The 12,273-nt window shown below is 37.9% G+C and overlaps 2 protein-coding genes across 3 annotated transcripts in view; one reads left to right on the top strand and one right to left on the bottom strand.

Annotated features, from left to right (window-relative positions):
- Window positions 1-401: 401 nt before the first annotated feature.
- Window positions 402-10,108, bottom strand: ENY2 (ENY2 transcription and export complex 2 subunit). 2 transcript variants are annotated; one of them, XM_028122536.2, is made up of 5 exons: window positions 9,970-10,108; window positions 8,481-8,557; window positions 4,958-5,028; window positions 3,533-3,607; window positions 402-886 (listed from the first exon to the last, which is right to left on the bottom strand). In XM_028122536.2, exons 1-5 carry the CDS (start codon window positions 9,973-9,975, stop codon window positions 810-812), a joined length of 306 nt encoding a protein of 101 aa, XP_027978337.1. In that variant the 5' UTR covers window positions 9,976-10,108; the 3' UTR covers window positions 402-809. The 2 variants fall into 2 exon arrangements, with proteins under 2 accessions (XP_027978337.1, XP_027978338.2); XM_028122537.2 differs by lacking the exon at window positions 9,970-10,108 and having other exon boundaries at window positions 8,481-9,955.
- Window positions 10,109-10,254: 146 nt separating this feature from the next.
- NUDCD1 (NudC domain containing 1) overlaps window positions 10,255-12,273 on the top strand; it is a 75,811-nt gene continuing 73,792 nt past the window's right edge. The window contains exon 1 of the mRNA XM_028122504.2: window positions 10,255-10,542. Coding sequence (XP_027978305.2) covers window positions 10,278-10,542 — 265 coding nt within the window. The 5' untranslated portion in view covers window positions 10,255-10,277. The remainder of the gene's footprint in view (window positions 10,543-12,273) is intronic.

The following is a 12,273-nucleotide window of genomic DNA, read 5'->3' on the forward strand; positions in this document are numbered from 1 at the left end:
CAGAAGGAACTTCCAGTGGTAGGAATACACAATGTGAGTAGTGGGAAGAAAGTTCCAAGTGGCAGGATGGTCAACATTCTCATTCCAGCAGAGGTCACATAAGAACAGACAAAAGTCCATTGGATTTGGCAATCTTGATGTCAGAGTAAAGCTACAGGTGGAGATTATTTCCCATTAAGTTCTTTCTTGACCTTAGTATGTGGGGATGCAATTTAGAGTTTCTGCTCTCAAAGTTCAGATGAGTAGAGTATGAAAGAGGAGCTTGGTATGGAGCCAGTTTGCAAACGTTCTCTCTTCCAATAGGATGGTAAATTCTTTGAGGAATAAGGAAGGCACATAAAGATGAGTAAGACCCAGTCCCAACCCTCAGCATTTATAACAAATCAGAAATAAGACATCTGTAGTACAAGATGGGACATGTATTATAAAATAGCAGAGATTCAAAAGAGGGATACACCACATCCAGACATTAAGAAGAGCCTGCTTACTCCTCCTCAGTTGTTAGCACAGAGATATGCACATACTTAACACTTAAACTGTATCAATTGCTGAATTTTCCTCTGAACAAATCTGGTATATTATTAATAAAGTCCCTTTTATTCCAAAATCCAAGGAAACTTCAAACTCATTCATGAGATATTTATTAAAATAACACATTTAGGGAAAAAATCAATACAATGTATACATCATTACTGAAAACTGTATACCATCATACAAAAAAGGATTTTATTTTGGGAAATTGATTCCTAATTTATGGCAAGTTTTACTTTCAGAAATAAAACCACAAAACAACACAATCTCATCCAATCTTAAAGGCTGGCATGCTGAGCAAGGAATGTTCTTATTCTTTGTAGGAGCTCCTTCTTTACACTGTCAGGTACCAGGGCTGAAATACAAAAATAAAAATATAAGAGTAAGAAGATTCCAATTAATATATGTCAATTTGGTATTTGATATTTTATTCAGAATTAACAAAATAATTTCATGAATAACCCATATGCCTCAAAAAAGAAAGAGGTAAAGATACCTGAAAAAATAAAGTATATTTGCAATTCATTATTTGAGTGAACTATCCAATACCTAAATACACTGCATACTGACAAGAATAAAACATGGGAAAATTCTTTAAACTAGGAATGGAAAAGACCTTTTTGAAACAGAGGGTTATAACAAATTGATAAATTTGATATAAATCAACAATGGCAATTTAGTAAGTTGGTCAAAATCAGCATAAAGAAAGGCAAAAGACAAAAAGTGGGAAAACACTCTTACAGAAATGGGCTGATCTCTCACTGCATTTCTCCAAATGGATAAAAGATCAGACAGAAAAACAAGCAAAAGAGATGAAAAGGCAAAACACAGTTCTTGAACATAAAAGGGGTGTAACTTAGTAACTGAAATGTAAATTAAAACCACAAACAGCGTGTTTTGCCAATTATATTGGTTAAAAACCAAAGGTCAGTAATATCTTGTGTTGGCAAGACTGAGGGAAAATTGGCTCTCTTATATTAGGGGGTGGAGAATATAAATTGGTACCATAGTTTTGGGAAGGTAATTTGGCAATAACTGTATTGAAATAAGTGCACATACTCTCTAACTCAGCAAAGATGCAAAAATTGCAACAGGAGTTACATTTGTGGTATTTTTACTTCTTCAATTTTGAACCATGTGACTATTATCTACTCAGGGTAACACACTAAAAAAAAAGGCCCTGCTCTTTGAAATTTTAATTAGAGCCCTGCTCTTAGTAATTTTAAATTACTATTAAATGTCAACAAATGAATCTACAATATTTTTTTTTTCTTTTCTTGGCTACCAATAAATACGGACAATAGTGAATTAACTAAAATTTCTAATGCTACTTGCTTGTATCCAAAGGAAATATTTCAGATACAGTTCAGTAGTCCAAAAATAAGTATACAAACTAAATAGGACACATACTCCTCGTTACAGATTGTTTAGTTTAAGCCTGCTAGAAATATAAGCTACATAATTAATTCAAGACCACTGGAAACATGATCAGTACATATATTAAACACACTTATAATAAAAATTATGGTGATGGGAGTATAGATCAGTTGCCTTGGAGTTACGGATAAGGTATGACTATAAAAGGATAGCTTGAGAGAGTTTTTTTGCAGGGAGGAGGGTAGGTAGTTACATGAATCTGTACATGTGTATAAAATTCATGGAACCACACACTAAAAACTGGTCAATTCTACTGTATTTTAGTTAAAAAAAGAAAATACTTCTCTTGGCTATAAAGAAGACTAAGAACATAAAACAAAAGATTTATTTTTATTTCTCTGTTCTGTATTTGCTCATTTTCTAGCAGTGGAGCTATAAGGGATTGAAATGTCTGAGATACAAGTGTTGAAGGAGAAGCAAAGAAAATTTCTACCCTGTAAAACCAGCTCCAAAATGTTAATAGCTTAAGCATAAATTACAGAAGGAAAATAGAAAAAGAAATTGGAGAATATTTAAAATGTAAATCCATGCGGGGAACAATAAATAAAGAAATAAAAAAACAATAAATATGTTTTGTTTTTCTCTCCCTGAGACATACTTGATGAAAAAGTTTTTTTTTTTTTTTGGCTGTAAACAGGCCTACAGATGGCTGGAAAGGGCTATAGGATTCTGTAGCTCTGTCCCAGCAGGTAGTCAAGAGAATTAGTATTCTCTAGTAATAATTTTCAAACTTTTTTACTTTTTACACTTAAATTCTTTTTACTACTTCTGTGTGACAAAATAGATAATGGATTATCTAATTTATCTGCTTTCACTTAAAATTACCAAAAGAAACACTTTCACAAAATAAATGAAAATAATGTAGCCACTTCTGAGCTAACAATGTAATGTAGTTCTTAATATTTATTATGTATCATAAATGTTAATATACTATTTCCTCTCTTTCCTTTGCCTTCTGTAAGGAAATGAAGATGATGGTAGTATGAATTTTAAATACAGATTACCCAGAACACAAAGTTTTAGAGCTACCAAATTCTTAATTTAGACACTTAAGAAGACAGAGCTTTACTTATTTTTAAAAGAAGAAAAACAAGAGAAGAGCATTGACTCTGGGGCTGGAGTAAAACTTTGAATTATTAAATATTTAAGTGAAATCGGGCCATATCTAATAAAATTTATAAATATATAAAATTTATAAATAAAAAAATTTATAATTTATAAAATTAGCTTCAGCTAATACTTGCCTCTACAAAAACCCCACATTTTAAAAATTATCTGTCTTAACAACCATTATCAACTTATATCTGTATACTGTTTTAGAGTGCAAAAACATTTTATACCTCCCGTCTCATCTATTACTCAAGACTATGCTAGAGAGGCAGGAAGGCAATTATAATCTTTCCCAATGAGGAAATGCAAGTGCCCAAATAATTCTGGAAAGGTTGTTTTTCCCTATAAAAAGAAAGAAAAGCTGAACCAGCGAGAGAGAGAGAGAGAGAGAGAAAGAGAGAGAGAAATCATGTCTTCAGCACACCTTTCCTTTCACACAATTTGTATTCCTTACCTCTGCCTTTTGGTGTGATTTCAGCCACCAAGTCATCAACAGTAACGTGTTCTAGTCCTTTTTCTTTAATTACCTCTTATGCAAAAGCAAAAAACAAATCATATCATTTAAAATCATTATCTGTAAGAAAGATTTTCATAGAGGAAGGGTTAAGATCATGTTTTTAGAGTGAAGACTGGTCTTTAAAAAAAAAAAGAGGACACTTTTTTTTCTTTTCTAATGAAGATTTAGTTCAACCTTAAACACATTAAGTATTCACCAGATCAAAATCTTAAAAGCCTGTTCATCTCTCAGCTAAATAACCTGTAACTTAACAATTATTATAATACTTAGAATGAATTTGAACTATAAAGTCAAATCTAATTATGTGTAAAAAGCTGGAAACATATAACTGTACAGATCTTATTTCGCCAAAATCATACCAGCTCTTGAACGTATGGAAGGGGTCAAAAGCTATTATTTGAGTCTAACTTGTAATTTCATTGCCCAAATTTAAAGAATAGAACAACTCCTTTGTTCCTTTCTCTTCTCTAGGCTGGGCCAAAGGAAAGAGAAGAGGGCAAGGAGTTAATATTTACTGGAACACTCTTATATGCTGGATGATTTATGGCATTTGATATTCATAACAATCTAATGGGCTGGACATTTTTCCACTTACAAGTGACCCAACTGAGGCTTAAAGATTAAATAACTCATCCAAACATGAGGTGAAATCCAGCTCGTCTCTTCCAGTGAAGGTCCGTATGACCCCCAAAACTATGCTTTTTCTAATGTGCCACATTGCCTTCCTAGGGTTAGTAATACAAATAGTCTCTATTATTAATTGTAGAAACCATTACAATATAATAGGAGTTCACTGAAAATATCCAGGATTCCAGTATACCAAAGCTGAGCCAGAACAGGCTCATCTTCATGACATGTATCATCTATCTAGTGGCATCATTATCATCAATACCTAGCAATTTTATAAGCTTCCACTCTACATTTTAAAAAAATAAGTGTAATTACCTAAGATCTTTTATAGGTAAATTTTCAAAAATAACACTGTTAAAGCCAGGCGATATAATTCCTATGGAGTCTGACAATCATAAAGTGTTCAATTTGTTACAAAGTTAAAACATAGGAATAATTAATGTTTCACATTGAGTAGGCACACTGAAAAAGGATGGAATGCATACTTTGATGCCAGAAAAAATCTTGCCTCACTTGTTTTAAGAAAGAAAAATGAAAATTTCTTAAGATTCAGGAATTATTTCTACCAATAGGAGACAGGGGGAAATCACTACTAGAAGATTCAATTTTCTATTTGTTTAAAATTATGTTCAGCACTCGACAGATCTTAAAATACTGCCTACTATTTTTCTAGTGAACCCCAAGCCAACAAGAAGAATGAAATTAGCTTATCTTGTAAATGAAACTGATTACCTTTACAGTGTGCCTTCAACTGGTCCTTCCAGCCACATTCAATTAATTTAGCTCTCAGCAACTCTTTGAGGCTGTTGAGAAAGAAAATTTTTCCTATTAAATTATAACAAGGTACAATATTTGAGGTAGGAATGTTTGAAGCAAAAGTTCAAATGTTCAATGAAAAATTCCCTGCCTTTTAACCCCAAAACTTTACCTTAACTGTGACCTAATCTTGGTTTTATTACTAAATAATTCTTTGACCTTATGCAAGTCATTTGAACTCTGGACTTCATTTTCATCATCAGTAAAATTAATTCTCAAGAAACTCTACTCTCTGCCCTTCTCATACACTTTCTACTTATCTCCACCAACAGGAATATTGTGGATCTTGTACAACTTCTAAATGGTATTACTTGAGCTTGAAGCTGCTGCACCTCAAAATCTTAAAACTCCAAAATCTATTCTCTGACCACAGACTCTTATCCTTGAGCTCTCTTACTTCCCCATCATATCCCTCTCTAACCTCAAAAACTTTCCTCTCAATTTTTTCCAATAACCTTCTAAATTATATACTAAGTGTGGTATTTCATTGATTCTAAGACTGTTTTTTCCCCACATTTCAACAATTCAGTAATTGGTATGCATATCATAATTTAATTGGCAGTATCTTCTTTTACCCTACTGGTAAAAAAAAAATAATAATAATGGTATATATAGCAACTAATGGCATCATGGGTGTAATAAAATATTTTCTTACCAATATTTATTTATCCTTCTGCCATACCCACTCTTACAAATCTTCAATCTTCAACCTAAATAATTTCTCAGAGCTTGAACATGTCGTGTCCCAAACCAAACCACTTCTCTTTCAATATTTCTAACCATTCACTATGTGACATTTCCATCTTGGTATTTAATTAGGTCTTTCCATCTTAATAGGGCCAAAACCCAACTCCTGCTTCTCTCCCACTCCCGATTCTGTCAGAATGCCATTGTCCATCCTGGTTCCCCAGGCTAGAAAACTTGGCATCCTTCACTCAGCAACTCTGTTAACACTATACATATAATCCAGAGGAGCAATTCCTATTGGTTCCGGTTTTAAGTAAACACTTCAATTCAAATGTTTTTCACCATCTTTGCCATTACTCCCCTAGTCCAAGCCATCTTCTTTTCTTGACTGGACTGTTACCAAAGCCCCTAACTTGTTCCCCTGCTTCCTCCCTTATATACTTTGCTCTCCTTCCTCTGCTCAAAGGGGTCCAGTGGCTTCCCAATTTACTTAAAATTCCAAATCTATGCTACAACCTAAATAATCGTCCATGATCTTGCCCCCCTCCCCAGCTATGCCTCTGACTTAATCTCTTCTTCTCCTCATCCAATTTATTCAGGCTCATGAGCTTCCATGTGGTGATCAAAATACCAGGCAAGCTCCTGTATTGGGTCCTTGGCTCTTGGGAGTCCCCTCATTCCTTCATATCCTTCTGACCTCTTATCAGTGAAGCCTTCTTTATCTTTTTGTCTCAAATACACACCTCATTATTCTCAGTTTTATTTTTCCTCTAGAACTTATCACCATCTACATAATATAGACTTATTTTCTGTCTTCTCCCATGTAAGCTCCATGGAAGAACAGACTTTATTTTGTTCACTACTGTATCTCCGGCACCTTAAGAGGACATAGCATATGGTAGAAACTCAATAATTTTAAGCTGCATGAATGAAAAAAAACAAACATAAATAACCTCCTTTCCTCATCCTGCTAATACTATCCTAAAACAAACAAACATAAATAACCCCCTTGCCTCATTACTGCTAATACTATCCTCTCAGTTCCCCAAGGCATTGTTCTGGATGTCTTCTTCCTCATTTTTCATATTGAGGGCTGCTTTTACTTTAAAAAATTATAAGTTCTTCTTTCTATTTTTGCTGTTTTTTCATTTTTAATCTGATATAATCTGCTAACATGTTATTCTGTAATCTATGTCTAGCCCTTCAAGTCTATCCTCTACATTGCCAGGCTAATATTCCTAAAGAGCAAATGTGGTGGTCATGCCCCTTCTTAGGATCTTTTAATGACTTCCACCACCCAAGGATAAAGTCAACAACAGTTGTTTCTGCACACCCATCACCCATTTTCCTGACCTTTCTTTGACACCACTCTTAGTGTAAGAAATCTAAATAGGGTTCCAACATTGGAAATGAGACCTAAGCAAGGTTGACCATAACTGGCCTATGTACCTAAGTAAGACGGTAATCACGCCAGGTACTTTGCTGGAACTACTAGGAGAAGGGTAGTCTGAGCCAGAGGGTATGAACTCTGAACTGCTAATCTCTGCCACCTTGTGGGTAGAGTCTGCTTGAGAATAAAGCGAACACAGAGGAAAACAGAGCTGAGAAAGAAAAAGAAAGACATTCTTGGTAACAATTTTTGAATGCTTGGACCCAGTGGAGACTGAAGCAACTTCGAGCTCTAACCTTTGTACTTAGATGAGCTTATATATTTCACTGTTAAGCCGGTTTCTGAATTCTAACATTTACAAATAAGGAATTCTGACTTATACAAAATCCACTCCTCTTGTCCACTGTTACAGCAACATCACTTTCACACTTTACCTGCTAGCTTTAATTTTGTAGCTCCTCAGAACATGATCATGTTGTAACAAATCCCTGTGACTTTGCACATTCTGTTCTATCTGCCTAGAATGTCTTCTGCTCTTTATTGGCTGGAAGAATGGCTAATCTTTTTCCCGAGTTGAAGGAACTCTTTTACTATTTTGTAACTGATTACCTTAACCCCCAGGTAGAGTTGAAAGATCCCTCCTGTTCCTTATATATTTCTCTTATGCAACTTTTCACCCTGTTTCTGGAAGCCTTTCTTGATTCCTGAGTCTCTGTTTAGTACTTCCAAACCTGTTCATTCTTCAAATATTTACCTTGGCCAATTATGTGCTAGGGATGATGCTAGGGATACAATGGTATTTCTACTGTCAAGGAACTTAGATTATATTGGAGGACACAAACAAGCAAAGCAGGTGGTTATAATATGTGATTAAATGCTAGGCTAGAACAAGGGATCTGGGACTTAACAATAAGAGGTGATGTTTAAATTAAGACCTGAAAGATGAGCTAGAATTAAAGATCAGGGGAAGAAGAATATTTCAGAGTAGGAACAGCACATGCTGCTCTGAAGTTGAGAGTGTAGAAACTGAAAACTGGTTCTACCACATTATCTCCCTGTTAAAAATTGGGTAACATTATGTTTTTAATTGTAGTTATTTGGGATTTTTTTTTCCATTAGATTATACATACTTTGAGTCATTTCTTATTCATCTTTCTAGATGACTCACTTTCCCTTAAGCATGCAATACTGAACACACCTATTTTTTACAGATGTTAGGAATCGAAACTTTTGATAATCTCAATTTTCTGTTATTCATTCCACTGACATCAGCTTTGTTCCTTGATATTTAGATTTTTACATATAACGTAATTATAATTTAAAGACGTTAAATGTAATTTACTAACACAATCTATTGCTTACCGTTCTCTTTCTCCAGTTTCTATCAACTTTTGGTTAATCGCTGCTCTCATCTGCGCATCTTTGTTCATCTTGCTAACCTGAACATCAACATGTATTTTCAGATACAGAACACATACAAAGCATTTTCTTCTAAATCCTCTAGGTAAGCATCCCAACACACTTAACATTCTATCACCTGAAGGGGTGATAAATTTCAACAATGTGTTAACAATGTCATTACTCTTAATATTATTTACTGCATCCCAAGAGGTCATATTGATTAATGCACTTTACAATTTTTCTTCCCCCATATACTCTTTATTAATCAATCTTTGGATAATAATAGTTATTTTAACTTTTATGCAACACTTGTGTGCTAAGTACTGGGTTAACACATTGATTTTCTTTAACCTCATTTAATTCCCAAAACTTATTCTTTTATGTAAGAATTAGTAACATAATTTGTATTTTACAGTTGAGAAAACTGAGGCACCAGGATAGAAAGTGGTGAAGGCAGGATTTGAACTCATGCACTTTGAGCCCAGCAGCCCCCAAAACACTTTAACAGCACATGATAACTGACTGCTAATCATTTCTGCACCTTAACCGCATTCAAAATTTCGGGGAAGCCACATAACCTAAATACTAATAAAAGATTAAGCACTGTTGGTGAAAAATCAAAGTTACAGATTAGGCTCTAAGTGCTTTACTTTTCAGTAGAATGTACCCAGAATTACAACTGCCAAACTAGCTCCAAGTATGTGTGTGTGTGTGGTCTTCATCAAAGCTTGCTGGTAGGATAAGGGAAAAACAAATCTCAAACTAATTCCTAACTTAGAAAATTCTCAATTTTCAGTGAAAAAAGACAACCCAAACCAAAGTGATTTAGAAAGGAGAGGGAGGTTAGAATGTAACACTTGGGAAAAGCTAACATTACTGCACATAATCTGTCACTAACTTGGGACCACTTTTCCTGTGTCCCATCTAGCCTATATGAAAAGTAAGGCTGGCAATTGAGTTTCGAGTTGGGAAAAAAATTTTTTTTGAGTGGAACAGGAAGAAGGAAGGGCTGAGAAAAGACAAGGAAATGTTTGCTTGTGTAGTTGGAGGCTAATATTTTCCAAAATAATTCTAAGGTATAGTCGGTACCATTCCTAGAATATTGAACTTGATCTCGCCTTGGCCCCTAAAATACGGATAGTGACCTTGGACAAGTCAATTCTTAAAGGCCTCAGTTTTCTCACTGGTAAAACGAGGGCGCTAGGGGATCCCTCCCAGTTCAGACATTCTTTGGGAAAATAGAATAGGGCGGAGACAGCGGGAGAGGCGGGAGGGGAGGAGCCAGAAAACAAAGCGTGGACTGGCTTCAGGCCAACTCCGGTTGCACGCCCTGTCGGAGAGCCCTACAGGCCCGCGAGCGCGGGTCGGGAAAGCTAACGAAAGACAGCACATCGAAAGGAGCCTGGGCTGGGCCCGGGTCCCGGCCCTGAGGACCACGGGCATAGCTCACCACCATCACCGCGGGCGAGGGCCGTCCCTTCCCAGCGACGAAATGACCCTTGCGCTGACGACCGTTACCTACCACACTCTTCGGCTGCCCGGACCTAGACCCTCAGTAGCTCGGGCACCTAAGCACACAGAAAGCTAAAACACGCATTTCCGGGGCGGGGTCTCGCCACCCTGCCTATAAATGTGAGAATTTAACCAGCGCGGGCCGCCTCCTGGTAGCTCAGCCTTCTGGGTAAGAGAGTCCAGACCATGCTGTCGTGCGGGCGTTAAGTCTCCGAAAAACTACCCAGCCCGTCATGCAACTTTTTCATGGACACTACATTTCCCAGAAGGCATCCTGCACCGCAGCGTTTTCTGGGATGGGAACCACGCCGCCTGGCATCCTCGGCGCTACGAGCGAAGCGCGGACCTTTCAACAAGAGCTTTATTAATTCTCACGCTACGGCCCAGAAGGCTATGGAGGTGGCTGCTAATTGCTCTCTGCGCGTGAAGAGACCTCTGTTGGACCCGCGTTTCGAGGGTTACAAGCTCTCCCTCGAGCCGCTGCCCTGTTACCAGCTGGAGCTTGACGCAGGTGGGAAGCGGCGGCGCCCCCTGGCACTCTAGTCCTTTCCCCTGTCGGCTGCCAGCGGCCGGACCCTTCCCTCATTTTCTTCCATTCTGACTTGGGCAGGCGACCGGGGCCTTCTGCACGGCCCGTCGGGCTGGGGTGGACCGAGGGTGGCCGCCCTGGAGACGGACGCCCATCCCGGAACCCAGTGGGAGCCTCTTTGGCGCGGCTCTTAATTAGCGAGACCCTGGGCCGGCGCTGGCTCGGGCGCCCGGGCTCCGAGGTTCGTCAAGCGGCACGCGGCTGCTGCCTGGGCTTCGGTCGCCTGTCCGTCTCTGGCTGGGCCCTGCTGCGGAGAAAACTCAGGACTTGTTTCGCTTTCGAGCATCCCCTGTAACCGTGTGTAACCTTGTGCATTGGGAAGCCACACCTCCTGAGAGGACCCCCAGTTCCTGTTTCCTCTGGCGGAGACCCGTTTCGTAGAAGAGACTCCGTTGCGGTTCAGAGCGTTTTCAGTTAACAGAGGTGTTGTCAGACTAAGGACATTATCGTAGGGAACATCTCTAGAAAATTTTGAGGAAAAGTTGATTTAGTACCTACACTTCTGCTATTTGTTTTGTGTATCTGAGGCTGGCCAAAAAATTCATCCTTGTTCTTTCTTACGAGGTAATGAATGGCATTTTCATTAAAGAGCACAGAGATTTGCATTTTTAGTACATACCTCTACTGGTTCTGGTGCATGTTGTCAGTGGGTCACACATTGAGAAATACTGATCTAGAGTTAAAGGACTGTTGTCAAATAAGTGTTTATTAATTGATTTATAAAATTTGGAAATATTTATTGAGAGAGCCTGTTTTATGTTACAAGCTGGTATCAGGATGAATATGATACAGTCTGTAACATAAAAGTGTAGTTGGCTTCTTGGGAAGAAAAGTATAAACATAATTACAAAACAGTGTGGTAAGGCAGTGATTGGGTTATGCACAGAACGTAATGGAAGTACTTAAATATCTTTCCAAACCAGCCTGGGGATCTGGGAAGGCTTCCTGGAGGAGTTGATATCTAAGTTGAGTTTTGAAGGAGAGGTAAGCATTGACTGGGGTAAGATAAAATGAGCTTAGCTTTTCTTTTAATTCCCTTCCTTTCCTTCTTCTACCCCATATCAGTAATTGGTATCCCTGTGTTTAGCTTGTGCATTAAACTCAGTGGCCAGAAGAGTAAGCAATTAATTGTTGCTCACAAGTCGACAAGTTAGGTAGGTGGTTCTTCTAGTAGTGGTTGGACTCATTCCTGCATCTTTGTTCAGTTATGGTGGTTTGGTGGCTCTGCTCATCTTGGCTGGACTTCCCCATATGTTTGGGGATTCTCTGGCTATAGACTGGTATAAGATTATTTCAAATGGTCTTTGCTTAGCTCTACTCCATGTGGTCTCTCATTTTTAGCGGGCTAGCCCAGGCTTAGTCCAAGAGAAAAGTAGCAGTGCACAGGCACTTTTTTCAGGCTACTGCCTGGAATAAGTTTGCTCTTGTCCCATTGGTCCAAACAAGACGTATAAACAAGCCTTAAGGTCAGTGTAGCAAGCTCATAGCAAAGGGCATAGATCCAGGGAGGCATAAAAAATTGGGACTATTGTGCAAGTCTATATAGTTTCTATGTTGGAGTCATGGAGTATTTCTTCTTTTAGTCCCTCTGTTCAGTCTGTCAGCAACACAGTCAGCTCAAAATTTGACTTCTCTTTGCCTCCACCCTTCTCC

This window comes from Eumetopias jubatus, unplaced genomic scaffold, assembly GCF_037043125.1.
Source record: "Eumetopias jubatus isolate StellerSeaLion01/CBP00866 unplaced genomic scaffold, mEumJub1_p1.0 scaffold_4, whole genome shotgun sequence".
In the NCBI taxonomy this organism is placed as follows: domain Eukaryota; kingdom Metazoa; phylum Chordata; class Mammalia; order Carnivora; family Otariidae; genus Eumetopias; species Eumetopias jubatus.

Coding starts and splice junctions, on each gene's coding strand:
- ENY2 (XM_028122537.2), bottom strand. CDS start 8,734: ATGACCTCTTGGGATGCAGTAAATAATATTAAGAGTAATGACATTGTT. Junction 3,608..4,957: donor GTTGAAGGCACACTGTAAAG/GTAATCAGTTTC, acceptor CTTTTGCATAAG/AGGTAATTAAAGAAAAAGGA. Junction 887..3,532: donor AATCACACCAAAAGGCAGAG/GTAAGGAATACA, acceptor TTTGTATTTCAG/CCCTGGTACCTGACAGTGTA.